Source organism: Giraffa tippelskirchi, chromosome 3, assembly GCF_054371585.1.
Source record: "Giraffa tippelskirchi isolate mGirTip1 chromosome 3, T2T-mGirTip1v1.2.pri, whole genome shotgun sequence".
NCBI classification, from domain to species: Eukaryota; Metazoa; Chordata; class Mammalia; order Artiodactyla; family Giraffidae; genus Giraffa; species Giraffa tippelskirchi.
Window position 1 is genome coordinate 81,733,506 of NC_137277.1, and position 20,521 is coordinate 81,754,026.

At 39.7% G+C, this 20,521-nt stretch overlaps 2 protein-coding genes across 9 annotated transcripts in view; one reads left to right on the plus strand and one right to left on the minus strand.

Annotated features, from left to right (window-relative positions):
• The window catches only part of AGPS (alkylglycerone phosphate synthase), a 126,041-nt gene extending 112,019 nt beyond the window's left edge, over positions 1-14,022 (minus strand). For all 7 annotated transcript variants that reach the window (XR_014079397.1, XR_014079396.1, XR_014079395.1 and 4 more), the window contains exon 1: positions 13,746-14,022. Coding sequence is in view for 4 of the 7 variants with exons in the window: in XM_081579591.1 (XP_081435717.1) it covers positions 13,746-14,005 (260 nt within the window). In the remaining 3 variants the exon portion in view is untranslated. The remainder of the gene's footprint in view (positions 1-13,745) is intronic.
• A 90-nt stretch (positions 14,023-14,112) lies between these two features.
• The window catches only part of NFE2L2 (NFE2 like bZIP transcription factor 2), a 175,003-nt gene continuing 168,594 nt past the window's right edge, over positions 14,113-20,521 (plus strand). For both annotated transcript variants that reach the window (XM_081579598.1, XM_081579597.1), the window contains exon 1: positions 14,113-14,225. The gene's annotated coding sequence lies outside the window, so the exon portion shown is untranslated. The remainder of the gene's footprint in view (positions 14,226-20,521) is intronic.

Genomic DNA, 20,521 nt, shown 5'->3' on the forward strand with positions numbered 1-20,521 from the left:
TTTATCCGAATTTCTAAAAAGCAGCTTTCTTAAATTATAAGATTGAAATCAGCTCAAATATGACAGCAGTCGTTCTCCTAGGATTCCAATAATGTCCAATTCTTCATTTTTGGTCAAAGTAAAAAAGCTCCAGGACTACATGTTATATTGCATGATACTTAACAGTATTTTTTTAGAGTTACTGTTCATATGAGAAATCATGGGGAAGAGGTAACAAACCCAGTGTGCCCTTTCCTCAATTCTCGAAAACAAAAAGATCCCCAAAACAATAATCCTGAAGCCTAGTGTCAAATACACAAAAGTTTTCCAGAGAATGGTACAAGATGTGGAAGTTAGAAAATATAATGTGAGTAAGAGACCTTGCCTAAAACAAAAGAGACAGGAAAATTAGAAGTTGAGATTTTAAAGGTACAGACTTTAAACAGTGGTTGGAGGTAGGATGTTACTTATGAGTTGACTTAGCTACACTAGTCTCAGTTTACTCTCCAAATATGACACATGTGCACCTCCTCTTAGGGTGTCTGCACACACTATTCTTCTGCCTGGAATGCACATTGACTCGATATGAATACAGCTAAATTGTCACCTTCAAATATCTGTTCAAATGCCATGTTCTCCAATAACATCCTATTTAAAATCTGAACCCTACCTCCTAACTCTGTTCCACTTTTTTCTTTTTTCCACAGCACTTATCTTCTACAAGACTTTATAGTTTATCTAAACATAATAATTACTCATTTCACTCATTAAAATATAAACTCCATGAGGGCAAAAATTTTTGTCCATTTTGTTGACTGATGCAGCCCAAGGACCTAGAACACAAGTGACTGATAAATATTTGCTTAATGTGCAAAATGAGTGTGAGGAAGACTGTGAAGAAAAAATGAGTACAACTTGGTAATATCAGTACAGAATCAAGAAAAAAGCTCTAGATTCGCGAGAAAAGATCTGGACTCCAATCTAAGCTCTACTCTTACCAGCTAACAAGTGACTTTTCTGGCAAGTGTCTATGAGCTTCAGTTACTAATCTATGAAATGTGTGATTGTAAGGATCAGATGAGATAAACATGTACAAAAGCAGCAGACGGACCATAGAATTATTAATTTGAATAAATTAATTCAAAAGCGAGTTCAATCTTAAAAGAGTGAAAAGAGAGGCATGGCCAAGATGGCAGAGTAGGAAGATCCTGAGCTAATTTTCTCCCACAGGAATACCAAAATTACAAGTTTTTACAGAGCAACTATCTATGATGCAGGAAAGGTTTCCTATAAATTTGGATATAAAGAAGGAACCACAAGATAGGTAAGCGGGGCAGAGACATGTTATACTCAAGAGCCACAAACCCAGACAGGCAATCCACAATCAGAAGGATAATGGAATCCACAGAGAGGTTCTCCCCTAGGACTGAGGCGTTCGAGGCCCACACTGGACTTCCCAGCCTGGGGTCCTGTCCTGGGAAGACGAGCCCCAGGATGGCTGGCTTTGACAGCCAGTGGGACTTGCACGTGGGAGAGCTGGAGGGCTACAGGCACAGAGACTCCACTCTCGAGGGGTGCACGCTGAAGCTCACACATCTTAGTCTCAGCACACAGGCAGAAATTTGAAAGGAGACTTGGGTTAGATCTGCTTGCTAATCTTGGCAAGCTTCCTGGGAGAGGCAGGAGGCAACTGGGACTCACCCTGGGAACAGACACTGGTGCAGCATTTTGACAAGCTCATTCTACCATGAAAACAACAGCACTGCAGAGGGCCATTCTGGATTCCTCCCTCTAGCATATTAGCACTTGGGGCTTACTTATCAACCAGTGGACAGGCACCAGCCCCAGGATTTCCCTGGCCCCTACACAGCCAGCCACACAGGAATGAGGCAGAAAAAGGAAACAGAATATATTCAAACAAAGTAACAAGTCGAAATCTCAGAAGAACTAAACAAAGTGAAGATAAGCAATCTACTCAATAAAGTTCAAGGTAATGATCATATAAATGCTCAACAAACTTAGGAGAAGAATGAACACAGTGAAAAGTTTAACAAAGAGAAAACAAAGAAGAACCAGAAATTTAAAAATGCAATAAAAAATTTAAAGTACACTAGAATCAACAGATTACATAATAGGAACAGATCAACAAACTGGAAGACAGAGCAGTGGAAATCACCCAAGCTGAATAGAAAGAAGAAAAAAGAATTACCAAAAAAAAAAAAAAAAGTGCAGTTTAAGAGATCTCTAGAACAATATCAAGTGTACGAACATCTCATTATAGCTGTCTCTTGAGATAGAAAGGGGCACAGAATATATTCGAAACTTCCTAACCTGAGAAAGGAAACAAACACTCAGGTTGAGGAAGCACAGACAGTCCCAAACTTGATCAAACCAAAAAGGACGATGCCAAGACACACAGTAATCAAAATGGCAAAAATTAAAACTAAAGAGAGAATATTAAAAAAAAAAAAACCAGCAAGGGGAAAGCAATAAGTTATGGACAGAGGAACTCCCATAAAGCTATCAGCTGACTTTTCAGTAGAAACTCTACAGGCCAGAAGGGAGTGGTATGATATATATTTAAAGCAATAAAAGGGAAAAACCTAGACCAAGAATACTCTCCCTGAAAAACCTTTCATTCAGATTTGAAAGAGAGACTAAGAATTTTACAAACAAGCAAAAGGTACAAGAGTTTAGCACCATGAAACCAGCTTTGTAAGAAATGTTAAAGGAACTTCTCTAAGCAGAAAATTAGAGGCCACAACTATAAATATGAAAAGCACTGGGCCTTCTCTGGCAGTCCAGCAGCTAAGATTCTGTGTTTCCACTGCAAGGTGATGGGCTCAACTCCTGGTTAGGGAACTAAGATCCCTCATGCTATGTGGCATGGCCAGGAAAAAAAAAAAAAAGGAAAGTACTCAATGCAAAAGGAAAAATCTCATTGGTAAAGGCAATTATACAGTAAAGATAGTAGATCAACCACTTACAAAACTAACCAGAAGGTTAAAAGGCAAAAGTAGCAAAAATCATCTGTATCCACAATAAGTGGGTATCCACAAAAAGAATGTTAACATATGATGTCAGAAATAAAAATGGGGGAGGCAGTAAAATCGCAGAATTGTTAAAATACATTTGAAATTCAGAGACCAACAACTTAAAATAACCAAGTAAAAATGATTGCTACATATGTGTCTCATGGGGGATTTCGCTGGTGGTCCAGTGATTAAGAATCTGCCTTCTAATAAGAGGCCATAGGTTTAATCTCTTGTTGAGGAACTAAGATTCCACATGCCACAGGGTAACTAAGCCCATGCACCACAACCAGGGAAGCCCACGCTAACTGCTGACCATGCACACTTCAGAGCCCACGTGCCGCAACTCCTGAGGCCATGTGCCCTAGGTAGAGGGGCTGAAGGCACCGCCCAGAAAAGTGTGTGTGCAGCAGCTAGGGAGGCCTGCACACCACAGTGAGGAGCTCACGCTGCAACAAAGACCCAGGACAACCAAAAACAAACATAAACAAATCACACAGGAACCTCAAACCAAAAATCTGTAACAGATACACACACAAAAGAGAAAGGAATCTGAAATCACGCTAAAGATAATCATCAAATCACAAGAGAGGAGAGCAAAAAGAAGAAAGGAAAAACAAACTACCAAAAACACCCCCAAAACAATTAACAAAATGGTAATAAGTACATGGCTGTTGTTGTTTAGTCACTAAGTTGTCTTTGACTCCTTTGTTTCACCCTAGACCGTAGCCACCAGACTCCTCTGTCTACGGGATTCTCCAGGCAAGAATACTGGAGCACACTGCATGTCCTTCTCCAGGGGGTCTTCCTGTAGCATTATTTACAAAACCCAAGATATGGAAGTGTCTATCAATAGGTGAAGAGGTGATAAAGAAAATATATGAGGACTTCCCTGGTGGTCCAGTGGTTAAGAAGCCACCTTGTAACGCAGGGGATGTGGGTTCAATCTCTGGTTGGGGAACTAAGATCCCATATGTCCCTGAGCAACTAAGACCACGCCCTGTAACTACTGAGCCTGCGCACTCCAGGGTCCGAGTGCCACAACTACTGGATCTGTGCACCACAAACAGAGAGTCCATGTGCCACAATAAAGATCCAGTGTGCTGAAACTAAGACATGATACAACCAAATAAGTAAATAAAATACATATTTTTCTAAAAAAAAAAGAAAGGAAAATATAGGGCATATATGCAATGGAAAATTACTGGTATACTTGGCCATTAAAAAAAGGACGAAGTCTTGTCATTTGTGACAACATGGATGGACCTAGAGGGAATTATGCTAAGTGAAATAAGTCAGACTGAGAAAGACAAATACTGTATGATTTCACTTATATGTGGGATCTAAAAACAAAACAAATGAACAAACATAAAATAGAAAATATGCGACTCATTCATACAGAGAACAAACTGGTAATGGCTGCCAAGGGAAAGGGGGTTAGGGAGATAAGTGAAATAAGTGAGGGAGATTAAGAAGTACAAACTTCCAGTTATAAAAAAAATAAGTTATAGAGATGTAAAGTTAAGGATTATAAGTCAATAATATTATAATAACTTTCCATGGTAACAGAGGGCTTCCATGGTGGCTCAGTAGTAAAGAATCCACCTGTCTATGCAGGAGACAGTTGTTCGATCCTTGGGTCAGGAAGATCCCCTGGAGAAGGAAATGACAACCCACACCAGTATTCTTGCCTGGGAAATCTCATGGACAGAGGAGCCTGGCGGGCTACAGTCCATGGGGTTGCAAAGAATCGGACATGACTTAGTGGCTAACCAACAACAACGGTAACAAGTAAGTAGACTTACCGTGGTGGAACATTTTGTGATGTATAAAAATATCAAATCACTATGTTGTACACCTGATGCTAATATAACATTGTTAAATCAATCATCCTTCAATTTTTAAAAGTTGGGGGTTGGGGGGGAAATGGGAAGAAGTTCAAGAGTAAGGGTTGAAGGCTGTGGCTATAGGACTGGGGCTAACACTTAGAGAAATAAGAGAACTCAGAACAGTAACTTCATCGGGAACAAGAAAGGACAGGTAATGAGTTAAGTTTCAAAATATAGCTGTGCTAACGTATCACTAGCTACATGTGCCTATTTAATTTAAATTAATTAAAAGTATACGCGGAGAAGGCAATGGCACCCCACTCCAGTACTCTTGCCTGGAAAATCCCATGGATGGAGGAGCCTGGTGGGCTACAGTCCAAGGGGTCGCTAAGTGTCGGACACGACTGAGTGACTTCACTTTCACTTTTCCCTTTCATGCACTGGAGAAGGCAATGGCACCCCACTCCAGTATTCTTGCCTGGAGAATCCCAGGGACGGGGGAGCCTGGTGGGCTGCCGTCTATGGGGTCGCACAGAGTCAGACACGACTGTAGTGGCTTAGCAGCAGCAGCAGCAGAAGTATACGAAATTTAAAACTCGGCTCCTCAATCACATCAGCTGCATTTCAAGTGCTTAAAGGCTACATGTGCTTAGTGGCTACCATATTGAACAGTGCAGACCACAGAACATCTACATCATCACAGAAAGCTCTAGTGGAGAGTAATTTACAAAATTTCAGTTGACAACAGAATAGAATTCAAGTGGGTGTCATTTTAATATCCCTGATGCTATAAAGTTCAAACATCTTCAGAAGAAATTCAAAATTCAACCACATAATCAATCTGAGTGGGAGTTGCAAACAGTGAACATAAAAATTAAATAATCTGTATTACTTGGTTACAAGATCCTGAGATATATGAATACTCCCCACTTGATGGCATGAGGTGGCTGACATGGCAACTATAAATAGTTTGGAGAGTCCCAGTAAAGTTACTAACAAGAACCTGGTCAGCATCCTGGCCCAAATATCTGGTTAGTAACTTGAGATAAGCTGGCAAGGCCAAAAATTATATACAATACAGTATGTTTCTTAGTCAGCATGAAGATGATCTCACTCAAGAAGCAACACTCCCTTGTCAAAAGTCACTGCAGGTACCTAGAACGGTAACAGCTTTCCTTAATGAGTAAGCATACTTCAACTACAGAAAGACCTAGAATTAAATATAAGGATGCTTAAGAGAATCAAAGTCAGATGTTAATAATTGTAAGGAAGCTAAACAAAAATCGATCTTTTATATACTTACAAAATTTAACAGCATCTGGCCTGTAAGAATGACTGACTTGTAACAAATTTAAAATGTATAACTGAGTCACAGACTTAGACTTTTAAGTGGAAATCTTTTAAGTTCATAATGAAGTTTATTTGAACACTGCAAAGACTTTACGGTCACTGTGTTTATAAATTCAATTTAATATGTTTATAAGAATGATTTAGTACCTAGGATCATTTTGTTTATTACCACAGACAATTGATGTACTTAAGAAAATTGAATATATTAAATATTAAATACTATTTTAATTACTTTAGCCTATTTTTATACAGTAACAGCAATAAAAACACTAGTTGGACATGTACTTCATATTGTAAATAAATAACCACTCAAACCTAAAAGTAGCAAAGCACTTAAATGTCCATCAATAACAAGAGCAAATAACCTATGGCATGTATCCACTCAGTGAAATACTATTCAGTAATGAAGATGAACAGGAGAAGGCAATGGCACCCCGCTCCAGTACTCTTGCTTGGAAAATCCCATGGATGGAGGAGCCTGGTGGGCTGCAGACCATGGGGTCACTAAGAGTCGGAAACGACTGAGCGACTTCACTTTCCCTTTTCACTTTCATGCACTGGAGAAGGAAATGGCAGCCCACTCCAGTGTTCTTGCCTGGAGAATCCCAGGGACGGGGGAGCCTAGTGGGCTGCCGTCTATGGGGTCGCACAGAGTCGGACACGACTGAAGCGATTTAGCAGCAGCAGCAGCAATGAAGATGAACAAAATACAACCAGAAGCATCAACGTGTGTGAATATATTAAACATAATACTGAAAGGAACAAGCCAGACATAAAGGAGTACATATGTGATTCCATTATATTATTAATACTCCATTAATATTAAGTCCAAAACAAGCAAATCCAAGCCACTCTGTTAAAAGTCAAGGTAGTGGTTATTCTGGCGGGGAGGCGGCACTGGAAACGAACAGGAAGAGGGCTTCTGGGGTACTGGTAATACTGTTTCTTAATCTAAATACTAGTAAGATAGATGTGTTCACTTTGTAAAAAGTAAGCTATAAACTAAGATTCATGCATTTACTTTTAGAATAAATTTGTAATAACTCAATAAAGTTTAACAAAAATAATAAGTATATATACAAATATTTATAACTATCCAGATAAGTTTATACCACCCCCGAATTATCTCAGGACCATCACTGCTATGTGTACTATACTTGGAGACACATCAACATATCAAAGAAAGAAAAGGGGAAGGGAAGACCACATTGTGGGAATAGCAATAATTCCGGTATGCAGCTAGAATACACAGTAGGTATGAGGAAATAAAGATAGCCTGGAAAGGCTTATTTAGACAGATCCTCCTGGAGGACCCAAACTGCCCTACCAAGGACACTATAACATATTCAGGAGGCAATGGGGATAACACAAGCAAATGATGCAAGTGGAAGACTTTTTATTTACCAAAAAGTTTTCAGCCCTTTCCCTCGATTTCTCCAAAAACATTCCAGCAAAATCTCCATTCTCCAGCTTCCAATGTGGAGGAACTTCAGAAAGGTAACAGTCCTGTCCTCTCCCTAGCCCTCATATATTCACTCTTTCTCATGGGAAGAACGACTTTCACGGTTAGTTGCTTCTGAGAGGAGGCACTAAGAACCTGGGGTCAGCCCTTTTTCTGTCTCTCCAATCTATCTGCTATGGAGAGGTTATATTCGAGTCCTTCAGTGCCCTATACAAGGCTTACCAGAGCTGGCTCTGCCCTTGCAGAGGAAACCTTCTGTGGTCCAGCATGACCTGTGACTGAGCACAACTAATGCAGGGCAAATATTAGGGAGCCCTGATCTAAGCCATATACCCCAGCCAGCTTTATTGGTAATAAAACTGACATTTTCACTCCATCTGTCTATATTCTGAATCTTACTTCTCAATTCATTCTGAACTAAGATGTGGGACAGAGGTATAACTAAATATTACTCCAAAGCTCAACAAATAGGGAAAGTAAACTCTACTCAGAATCCTTTGATTTGGTTTGGGTTTGAAACTAACATACTAATCTGATAAAGATTAGTTTATTATTAATATCTTATTTCAAGAGTAGGAAAATAAAACCAAAAGGAGTTGCTTAGCACTTGCTTTTAAAGCATTCCATGAAGTACCTCATCTGACTACGACAGAACTCCATTTTTCTGCAGCCTAAAAAAAGATCACTTAATTTACTACTAGATATGTTTATTAAGTGATTGGAAGTGATAGCTCTATAGTAGAAAGTTCCTGACATAAGAGGAAATCTATTTACAGAGGATGGGGTCTATCTCAAAATGATACTTCCAATCTAAGAGAAGTATCATACCAAATAACCATGGAGGTTAAGTATTCAGGGTTTCTTATTCACTTGTAGTGGAGAAGGAAATGGCAACCCACTCCAGTATCCTTGCCTGGAGAATCCCATGGACAGAAGAGCCTGGAGAGCTATAGTCCATAGGGTTGCAAAGAGTCGGACACGACTGAGTGACTAACACACATACACACACATTCACTTATAGTCCAAAGATAGTTAATTTACACCCAGGCAGTAAATCCCCCATTACTTCTTCTCTTCTCCTTTCTCCTCCGATCTGGGGCCATCCAGTCCTCCTTTCCCTTTTATCCTCAACACCATCTTCTTTCACAAGTCAAACAACAAAATTCACTTGCAAAAGGAAACAGGTTGGTCTATGTTTTTAAACAATGTATTACATTTTCTTAAATTGTGAATTTCATTTTGACAGGATCAAAATGAAATTTATATTTTATAATATATAAAAATATATAAAACTTATATTTTATAATATATAAGTATAATATAAACTAATGCTCTCTTAATTATGACACTGTATATGGTCATGATCTATTCAATCACGAAAGATTTGAAACTTGGATGACAAAGAAAATAAATTGATGATTACCAAGTAGGTAGCTTCCCCCTAGAGAACAATGTCAAGTGCAGTAATACTGCATAGGAGTAGGACAGATCAGAGTTGAATTGCTGTCTCTCTTATTTTGTAGTTATGTGACTTTAGACAAGTCAACTACTCAAAGTCTCTACTTCTTCATTTGTAACATACATATAGTATCACCTCCTTTTCAGAGCTATTGTGAAAATTAAATGAGATAATGTACACGCCTCAACAGGATACCTGGTACATAGGACTTAAGCAAATTAAAACTTCTATTACTACTATTACTAGAATTCCTAATTAGGAACTCAAAGTAAGCTAAGCATTTCATTCAGCATAACTACTAAAATAAGCTCTAAGTTTGTCAAATGACAGCAAATTGTAACTCATGTCACTTGTACAAATAACCTTGTTGCAGAAATGCATCAGCTCTTACAGGCTTCAGGATGCCATTCTGGGAAATATTTACAAGAGGTTAACTCACATTTTTCCTTCTGGAAAATATCTACCAAGGTTCTTGTAGATGTTAAATAATACACTATTTTTTAAAGAATGTTGTATATAAATGACACTATGAGCAAGTTAATTACATACTTAACAGCTTTCTTAATCAGATATTCTTTTGATCTGAACTATAAGAGTTTACAACTGCTATAAAAATTGCCACAGAACAGTTGTGACTAATGCAATCTGCAAAGAGGTTGGAGTCAAAATTACAACTGGGGAAGTGGTTATTGGTAATGAAGGGACAGATGTGAACAAGGGTTCTTTTCCTTCTTTTTCATAACACTACAATAACTTTAAAAAAATTGAAAAAAATTCAAAACCAAGGCATAAAAATGTCACATATTTGGCTGACATTTACTATGATTTTTAGGAATCTAAAACTGTATTCAGAACCAAGAGCAGAAAGAAATTGTTCACGGAGTAATAGGCACTTACAGGAAAACAGAAGTCCAAAAATAAACCATCATCCTCAAAACTCTACTCCACAACTTCAAATAAAGAAAATATATGTTCTTGGACAGAAGTAATTAAAATCTACTCATAAGAGATCATGAGATCAAGTGTAACAGGTTTTAAATATCAACTAATCCACTAACTTTCAAAATGCAAATCCATCCTCTTCTCTATTCTCATTGCCATCATCTTGAATTAATCCTTCATTATTTCTCCCCTATTCTGCTTTAACAATCTCCCTGAATGGATCTTTCCACATCCATCCTCATCCTTCTCCAATCCATTCTTAACCCCGCAGCTGCAGTGATTGCTCTCAAACCCAAATCCAATCTGATCATATCCCTTCTCAGCTTAATTCCTTTAAGGGCTCTCCATCACCACGCCTCCTACGCTGCTTTGTTTCTTTTTATTATATGTCACATGATGATCTGACATACTGTATTACTTGTCTGTTACACTAGCTCCATTCCAAATAGAATGTAAGACTACAAGGGTAGAGTTTTTGTACACTGTTATATGCTGCATAGTAAGCACTCAAACATTCACACATAAATGAGTGAAAGAATGAAAGGACTGATGACCTACAAGCCAAAGGCCTCCATGACCTGCTCATGCCCTCCTCTTTTAACTTACTCCCACCTCTACCAATTCTGAATTGTCTAATTACCTAAATACAAGGTGCACTTTCCCACTCTCCTGCTTTGCCATATGTTATGACTTCTGTCTAGAACACCAACGCTCCTCACCACCAAATCAACCTGCCACACTATCATCCATATTTTAAAACCATCTTCAGAAAGCATCTGCTGAGGCCCTAGACAGAATATATCACTCTTTCTTTCCTCTGTGCTACATCTGTATCTAAACTGGCTCTACTCAAAATGTGCTGGAATGTGCACCTCTCTTACTAGATTGAAGTTTTTGAGGCCAACGACTATTATCTCTTTACTTCCAGTACCTAAGACAACATCTATCATAAAGCAACTACTCTATAAATGTTAAGTAAATTGACATATACATGACTACCCTGTAAGAGGAATGAAAGCATGAAGTTTCAAGAAGTTACTCCTCCAACTCCAAGATGATAACCAGCCACGAGATAAAAGAATTTCAACCAATGACATCATCTCAGGTAATAAAAGAAAAGGAGTTATACAAATAACATACATGACCACATCCTTCCAAAATAACAACATACAGTCACATTCACACTTCACTAGAAATACACACTGGCTCCTTCCTGCTCCATCACTTGCCTTCCTTTTGGCTCTGCTCCGGTGCTGGTAAACTGAGATCCAGCTAAGCAGTAGGAAGTAGAAGGGACACCTGGGTCCCCATGAAAAACACATTAAGCAGATCACTCTTGTGAAGGAGCTTTTGATGCTTCATGTAATACAAGTTTTGTGTTTCCTCATACTTTATTCAAACTTTAACATAGTTGTACAGGATTAGATTTTACCACATCTAATCCTGAAGGAAACACCAGGACCGTTAATGGCATAGCTTACATGCAGTTGGGCCTTCAGTCCACGGGAGCAGCTATAGAAGGCCTCCCAGACCAGTCACCCTCAGCTGTGGGAAGATCACCCTCATCCATTACCCCATTGTGCCTTCCAAACATTACTATTTTTCTCTGAATGCTATAAACAAAGGCCCTAAATCCAATTTTAAGGACCACTTGTCCTCTCTGCTTAGTTCAAGAGTGTGAACCTGTATATAAATGTACGATCACACACATGCACACAAAAGAATGGACATAAATGTACATTAAACCATTAGAAAACTTTAAAAAATCCAGTCACAGCTAATATAACTTCAAATGAAGCCAGAGGCCAGAATGTGACCCTTGATTCCTTCCTCCCCCACCACTCAGTAATCAAGTTATGGAAAATTTGCCTCCTAATACTTTTTCAAATAGATTGCCCACTCCCAGCATTATGCCCAAGTTCAGAATCACAGCATTTCTCTTTGGGATATTAGTCTTCTAAATAAATGGTTTATTCTTTTAAATCTCTTGGACTCAATCAAAACTGCATGTCCCATTTGTTGAGGGGTTATGAAATCAGCATTGCACTAAGCACTTTATCACTTTACTTTTTTAGTTCAATTTTGCAACAATGCAAAGCAGGACTTACTGTCCTCATTTTCACAGATGAGGGGTCTAAAGCTGTGAAAGAGGCTAAGTGACTTGCCCAAGGTCACACAGCTGGAATTGTGGAGTGGAAATTCAAACTCAAATTTATGTTCCCCAAAATCATATGCTCAACTGCTTAAACCTTCAACTCAATCCCCAGTGTGACCTTTCTAAAGGTAAATGTAATCATATTTTACTGTACATAAAATCTTGTAAACAAGACCAGCCTATCTGCTCCTCATCCCAAGCTATTCTCACCTCTTTCTGCAACACTTAACTCTTAGCAGTTCAACCTCTCACTGCTTTACCTGTGAACACAGCTTTTTCACTAAGAATGCTTTTCTTCTTTGGCAGGCTACTTCCAGAACAACCTTCGAGATTTACTCAGGCAATCCCTACCCTGGAAAGCCTTCATCCTAATAAATAAATACCCAAAACTGGGTTAAGTGACTATTTGCTATGGTTATCAGCTAACTTTCTTATCATACTGTATTATAACTTTATCTTCTTAGGTTATCAGTTCCTTAGGAGTAAATACTGCATTTTTAAATCTCTATATTCTTAGTACAGTGAGTATGTAGTAGGACTCATGAATATTGAATTAATGAATGAATTCATCAGAAACAGTACAGTTTAAGAATTTGGCCCTAAAGTCAACTTCGCAAGATTTCAAAAACTAACCTGCCACACAGTGAATCTGCCAAGCCTAGAGCAGGCTTCTAAATCTTGTTTATTTCTTCATCTATAAAATGAAAGATAACTGCACCTACCTCACAGTTTGGAGAGGAGTAAAAGAAATTAGATTTAGCACAACCTCTGACATTGAAAGTACACATTAAACATTAGCAACTTTTTTTTTACTTTCAAAGTTTATTCGTCTGACAGAGGCACATCTCAAATAACAGCTTTTCCTAGTGGCCTGCATCAGAGCTTAAAAGTTCTCCAAAAAGTCTTAAGATAACTTACAAACAACCTCACCCACAAAAAGGATCTTTCAGCTTTGGGTTACGCCAGAGCTCAGTAGCTACCACCACACCCTAAATCACTAACAGTGTCTGCTATTTATTGCTTCTTGCCATCCCTCGATTTCCTCCTCCCTCAAAGACCGTGCCCCTAAGCAAGCAGAAATCCACCCCAGAAACCAGCAGCAGCACCTTCTTCCAGGAACCGCCACTTCACACCCAAGCTAGAGCGAATTTGAAGAGATCCATCATTTGGTACAAACTTAAATTTCCTTGGAGGATCATAATTAAACCCTTTCTATTTATTCGAAGACGCTGGCTTCCTAAGTATTAATTCAAGACAGACTATGAATTTCTGGCATTATGAATCCAAGAAAAAAGGTCCCCTGAAAGCCTTCCCCAATAAGAGTTCTTCAGGTTTATTACTCTCAAATAGTGACCAAAACCCATTTCATCCTGCTTGTCATCTACGCTCTCTTAAGAGAGATGGTCCGCACTTTCAGGGACCGGAATGCTTTCCCCCCTCCCGTGTCACCTCCCTTCCCACCTCGCCCGTGCCCTCCTGCAGCACAGGCCCGGCCCGGTCCCTCACCAGCGGCTGGCTCAACAGAGACGTCACTCACCGTTTCTTGGGGATGGTGCCCGACTCCTGCGCGGCGGGAGTGGCAGTGGGCGCCGCCGTGGCGGTCGCCGCGGTTCTCCGCGCTTTGCAATCATTGATACTCGGAGCTTCCTGCAGCCGGCCCAGCAGATGGCCTGAAAGAACCCGCAGCCTCCGCCCGGCGCGGTCCCGCTCCGGATCCCGGTCCCGGTCCCGGTCCGCTGCGGACCCGGAGCCGGCGCCCGGGGCCGTCCCGTCCGCCGCAGCCGCCGCCTCCGCCATGGCTTCCGCTTTGTGCTGCCGCCCGGGGCCGCTGGGCGCGGGTGAAAGGTCACTCAGAGCGGCGCCCGGCGCGACCATTCGCTGCGGCGCATCCCGGCAGCCACCGCGGCGACTAGGCGGCGGGTGCCCTGCGCCTGGAGCTTCTTAATTCTCAGCTCCCGCCCACCGCGGCCGCCCGCATCTACGTTCACGCCCCAGACCACTGACACCTGTCAAGCAGGTGAGTTCGAGCCGTCCTGGGATTGGCCCGGCCTTAGTCAGGCTAGATCTGAAGCCAAACCGCTAGCGCTCCCCAAGGTGTCCCAGTGAGCTGGGTGGTCATCTCGGGTGTGGCCTGAGCCTCTGGAGTAGCTTTCAGGAGCAGACTCCTCGGAGCATCTGGGGGACCTGACGAGCGAACCAACGCCATCATTTCCTGGGCTCCACCTCTGCTCTCCCTCCCTGCGGGGGTCACTAAAGTAACTCAAAACTGAATGGTTGCCTATAACCATCAAAGCAAATTGCTATCATTTTCTCGTCGCTTACTTCGAGCCTGGTACTGTGCTCAATGCTAGATCTCAAGTTAAGTAAGCTTTGAAAAAACTGAAATAAGAAAACAGACTTGGAGACACTTAAGTTGCCCAAAGGCGTGCAGCTAGTAAACGCTAATGCTGAGTGGCAACCTAGATTCTCTTTCTGTGGTTACTGAGTGTTGCACCCTTCTTTTTCTTCCTTTTCCTAATAGTGCCAAAGTTTTCTGTTGCTAGAGATAAAATTGTTATTGTTTGTTCACTAACTCCTGTCCAACTCTTTTGCAGCTCCATGGACTGTAGCCCACCAGGCTCCGCTGTCCATGGGATTTCCCAGGCAAAAATACTTAGTGAATTGCCATTTCCTTCTCCAGAGCATCTTCCTGACCCAGGGATCAACTCTGTATCTCCTGCATTTACAGGCGGATTCTTTACCACTGAGCCACCTGGGAAACCCAAACAAAATTACCCAACAACTATTCTTAAAGACATCTCAGTCATCTACAAATTGACTTCATTTCTGGAGAGTCACACCTAGTGAAATTGGAGGTGTGTCAGTAGGACTGTGCTCCACAACCGTTTTCAGCCAGTTAATCAGATAGACTTTTATAAGCCACCTTGCAGACCTCAACCATCAGAAGTAGAGTTCCTTTTTGCATAAGGTGCAATTTAAAAGTAAGTCTTGGGAATGGTAAGAGAAGGCGTTTGCCATAAGCTTTCTGAGTCCATTGAGTTCACCTCCTTTCTGAATAGCCACCTGCTTGCTAACACAGTCTTCTGCAAAAGAGTTAAGATATTCCAGAAGTGACCAATACAAAAGAACCATTTAATAATTTGGAGAAAATTCAGGTAAACAGTGAAGAGGACTTGATTTGTATGCCGGATCACCAAATCTTAAAGAGAGAGTTCACCATTAAACATCCAGTCTAGCTACAGAATCACTGAGCCCCACTCCTGTTTAGCTGCTGCTTCTAACCACTGTCTTTTTGAGATAGACAAGGAGTGGAAAAAGGGAGAAGCAGAAGTAAATTGCTGAATGCTCTAAGGAAAAAGACTCCTTAAATTTGAGAATTCAGCAACTATAGTCTTTGAGCTTCTCACACCCTTCTAGATGTTTCTAGAACGGTATTGAAACACCAAGTAGCATGTTTGCTTGCAATCACGTAAAATTCTTAGTGAAAGTGAAAGTGAAGTTGCTCAGTCGTGTCCGACTCTTTGCGACCCTGTGGACAGTAGCTCGCCGGGCTCCTCCGTCCATGAGATTTTCCAGGCAAGATTACTGGAGTGGGTTGCCATTTCCTTCTCCAAAAGTCTTAGATTTTTTGCCAGAATGCTGTATAAGCAACAACTGCCTCAGAATCTTTTTGAAATAGGACAGGTCTATTAATTTTTGCTTGAGTCCCAGAGAGCTCAATCTAATACTAATTGTCATGCCTTAAATGTAAATGTAGTTAACTGACTCCCACAGTCTTTTCCATATTGAGATTGAACATGCTTCTTGCCAACTCTCAGGAGACAAAATATATAAATTTTGCCAATATTAACAATAATAAAAACCTTACCTCCTGGGTGATGGAAAATTTGATATAAACCAAAATTATAGTTTTGGTGTAAACTATTATAGCATTAGAAAAACTGATTACATATATTTCAAATATGTGCATAGTAATTAAACACGTGTAGGCAGTAAAAACACTTGGTGAGAGCCTATTACATAACTAATTCATGTGCTATGAGATGCAAAAGCATTTAAGCCTATGCTTCATCTACATGGTAAAAATTAACTGGTTAGGAATTGGGATATATGTGGGGAAGAAACTGTGATACTATTAAGTGAAATAAGTGTGATGTAGGTTACATTGGTGAAGGATTTCCTAACCCCTCTCCTTACAAGAGCAAAGCTCAAGCGGAGTGCCTTGTTACTTATTTCATCTTTCCTAAGAGAAACAGATATTTCACATGAGGCATGGTCCATTGAGTTTGAGCAAACTCTGAGAGATAGTGAAGGACAGGGAAGGATGGCATGTTGCAGTCCATGGAGTCGCAAAGAGTCGGAAACGACTGAGCGACTGAACAGCAATGGTCCGTTGAGATTCCCTCCAAAGGCAAAACCTCAGTAATAATCACATTCAGCAGGGCCATCTCCACAAACTTATTCCTTCTGAGTCCTGAAATACTTGGCCCTTAATAACCTAAATCCCCATGGAGAGTACCCTTTATTTGCGTTTACAACATCTCTTCTAATATGAAGCACAAAAAAGTGAAATTAACTCCTGAAACATGCACCAAATTTCTGTATTGCACTGACTTTCATTGCTTATCTTCAGAGTTGATTAGTGATCCTTGAGTGAAGGAATTCCTGAATTTTATACATTTTTATTAGGAAATGAGACAAAGTAAACCAAAGTATAATTTATCATAGATCAAAAACTCATATAACTTCCATCTAGATTGAAAAATAGAGGGTTGCCTGCACCCCAGAAGTCCCTCTTGTGCCCTCTCCCAATCAGTTCACCCTCTCTACCTGTCAAAGGTAACCACTGTCCTGAGTTTTATGATACACATTTCCTTGGTTTTTTATATTTATCAATAAGGCATGCATATGTTTCCTGTTTTTTTGCATTTATATGAATAGTATGATATAGTATGTTATTTTATGTCTGCTTTCATTCACTCAACACTATGAGATTCATTCATATTGTTGCATGTAGTTGCAGTACGTTCATTTTCCTTGCTGTATAGTATTCCATCGAATGTGTATACCAGAGTTTTTTCTACAATTAATGGAGTTGTTTCCAGTTTGTTTTTTGTTGTGGATATGGTTGCTATAAACATTTTTGCATATGTCTCTAGGTAGACATATAGATGAATTTCTGTAACATACCCAGCTAAGAGTGAAATTTCTAGGTCATCAAATATGCATACATTTAATAGACAATGAAATACCAGACTTTTCCAAAGGGATTGTACAAAATCTATTCCAGCTTCATAGGATACTTCCCATATTTATTTATTTAAAACTAAATAGACTGACAATAACAAGTCAGAACTCTCATGTAGGAACTCTCCTAAGCTGCTGGAATAGATTTTGTACAATTCCTTTGGCTTCCCTGGTGGCACAGTGGTGAAGAATATGCCTGCAATGCAGAAGACCCAGGTTTGATCCTGGGTTGGGAATATCCCCTGGAGAAGGGAATGGCTACCTACTCCAGTATTCTTGCCTGGAAAATCCCATGGACAGAGTAGTCTGGCAGGGCTACAGTCCATGGTGTCACAAAGAATAGGACACGAATGAGCAACAAACACTTTCACTTTTCACAATACCTTTGGAAAAGCCTTGCATTTCATTATCTATTAAATATATGCATACTTGAGGACTTAGAAATTCTACTCTAGATGAGTACATTACAGAAATTCATCTACATGTCCACCTAGAGACATTTTATAGCAGTCTTACCCAAAACAGTACCAAACTGGAAACAACTCTACTAATTGTAGAATAAACTCTGGTATACAATTATATACTATTGGGCTTCCCCGGTGACTCAGTGGTAAAGAATCCACCTGCAGCGCGGAAGACGCAGGTTCAATCCCTGGGTCAGGAAGATCCCCTGGAGAAGGAAATGGCAACCCACTCCAGTATCTTTGCCTGGGAAATCCCATGGACAGAGAAGCCTGGTGGGCTATGGGGTCGTAAGAGTCAGACATGACTTAGTGACTAAACAACAACAATAAAGATAGATCTCCTGTATTACCTTCTAGAAGCCTTAAGAGTTTTTCCATTCACATTTGTAATGGAATGTAAATGTGTGGAGATCAGATTTCATTTTTTTTCCCCAGTATGAGTATTCAGTTGTTTCAGCACTACTTGTTGAAAATACCTTGTTCTACATTACCACCTTTGTCATAAATCAACTGTTGGCATAGCATTAGTCTGTTTCTAGGCTCTGTATTATATTCCATTGGTCTGTTTATCTACCTTACGCCAGTATCACACTGGCTTAGCTACTCTTTGTTTTTTTCCATCTTCTACATAGAATTATATCATTTGTGAATGGTAATAGTTGATTTTTCCTTTCCATCCTTCTTTTTCTTGTTTTAGTCAACTGGCTAGAACCTCCAATACAGTGTTGAAGAGAAGTTGTAGTAGTGGCACCTTTATCTTGTTCCTGATTTCAAAGGGAAATCTTTCAACACTTCACCAGTGTTTGAACAGGGTTGCTGAGTTTTTGTTTCATTTTGTTTTTTAACAAACCTTTAGCAGATTAAGGAATTCCCCTTCTAATCCTAGTTCGCTGAGAATTTTTATCATGATTGGAAATGAGTTTTATCAGATATTTTTCTGTACCTGTTGAGATGATCATAGGATTTTTCTCTTTTGTTCTGTTCGTATGGTAAATTACATGGATTGGTTTTCCACTCTTCAGCCAACCTTGCGATGCTGACATAAACCCAACCTGATCATGACATACTGGCCTTTTTATGTATCATTGAATATAGAGTAGTATTAAATTTTTGTTTAATATTTTGTGTTATGTTTACAAGTAAGGTTGGTCTGTTATTTTCCTTCTTTTAAGAGAAACATGTCCATCTCAGTAGAACCGATTCAAATGTATTTTTTTTAATGGCTGAGTAATATTCCATTGTGTATATGTACCACAGCTTCCTTATCCATTCGTCTGCTGATGGACATCTAGGTTGCTTCCATGTCCTGGCTATTGTAAACAGTGCTGCGATGAACATTGGGGTACACGCGTCTCTTTCAATTCTGGTTTCCTCGGTGTATATGCCCAGCAGTGGGATTGCTGGGTCATATGGCAGTTCTATTCCCAGTTTTTTAAGGAATTTCCACACTGTTCTCCATAGTGGCTGTACTAGTTTGCATTCCCACCAACAGTGTAAGAGGGTTCCCTTTTCTCCACACCCTCTCCAGCATTTATTGCTTGTAGACTTTTGGATAGCAGCCATTCTGACTGGTGTGAAATGATACCTCATTGTGGTTTTGATTTGCATTTCTCTAATAATGAGTGATGTTGAGCATCTTTTCATGTGTTTGTTAGCCATCTGTATGTCTTCTTTGGAGAAATGTCTGTTTAGTTCTTTGGCCCATTTTTTGATCGGGTCGTTTATTTTTCGGGAATACAGCTGTAGAAGTTGCTTGTATATTTTTGAGATTAATTGTTTGTCTGTTGCTTCATTTGCTATTATTTTCTCCCATTCTGAAGGCTGTCTTTTCACCTTGTTTATAGTTTCCTTTGTTGTGCAAAAGCTTTTAATTTTAATTAGGTCCCATTTGTTTATTTTTGCTTTTATTTCCAATATTCTGGGAGCCCATTATACAGAGTGAAGTAAGCCAGAAAGAAAAACAACAATACAGTATACTAATGCATATATATGGAATTTGAAAGATGGTAACGATAACCCTATATGCGAGACAGAATAAGAGACACAGATGCATGGAACAATTTTATGGACTCTGAGGGAGAAGGTGAGGGTGGGACGTTCTGGGAGAATGGCATTGAGACATGTGTATTGTCATATGTGAAACAGAGCACCATTCCATGTTCGATGCATGTGACAAGGGCTCAGGGCCGGGGCAATGGGATGATCCAGAAGGATGGGATGGGGAGGGAGGTGGGTGGGGGATCCGGGAAGGGGAACACATGTAAACCCATGGCTGATTCATGTCAATGTATGGCAAAAACTATTACAATATTGTAAAGTAATTAGCCCCCAACTAAAATAAATAAATTTATAAAAAAAATAAATAAATAAATAAAAGTAAAAAAAAAAAAAAATTAGAATCACAAAAAAAAAAAAAAAAGAAAGAAACATGTCAGATTTTGCTGGCCTCATGAAACAAGCTAGTGAGTACTTCTTTGTTTTCTAGGCTCAAGAAGAGTTTGTATAAGATTGGTCATTATTTCTTCCTTAAATGTTTGCTGCAATTCACCAAAGAAACAATCTGAACCTAGAGTTTTCTTTATGGGAAGGTCTTTTTATTAAA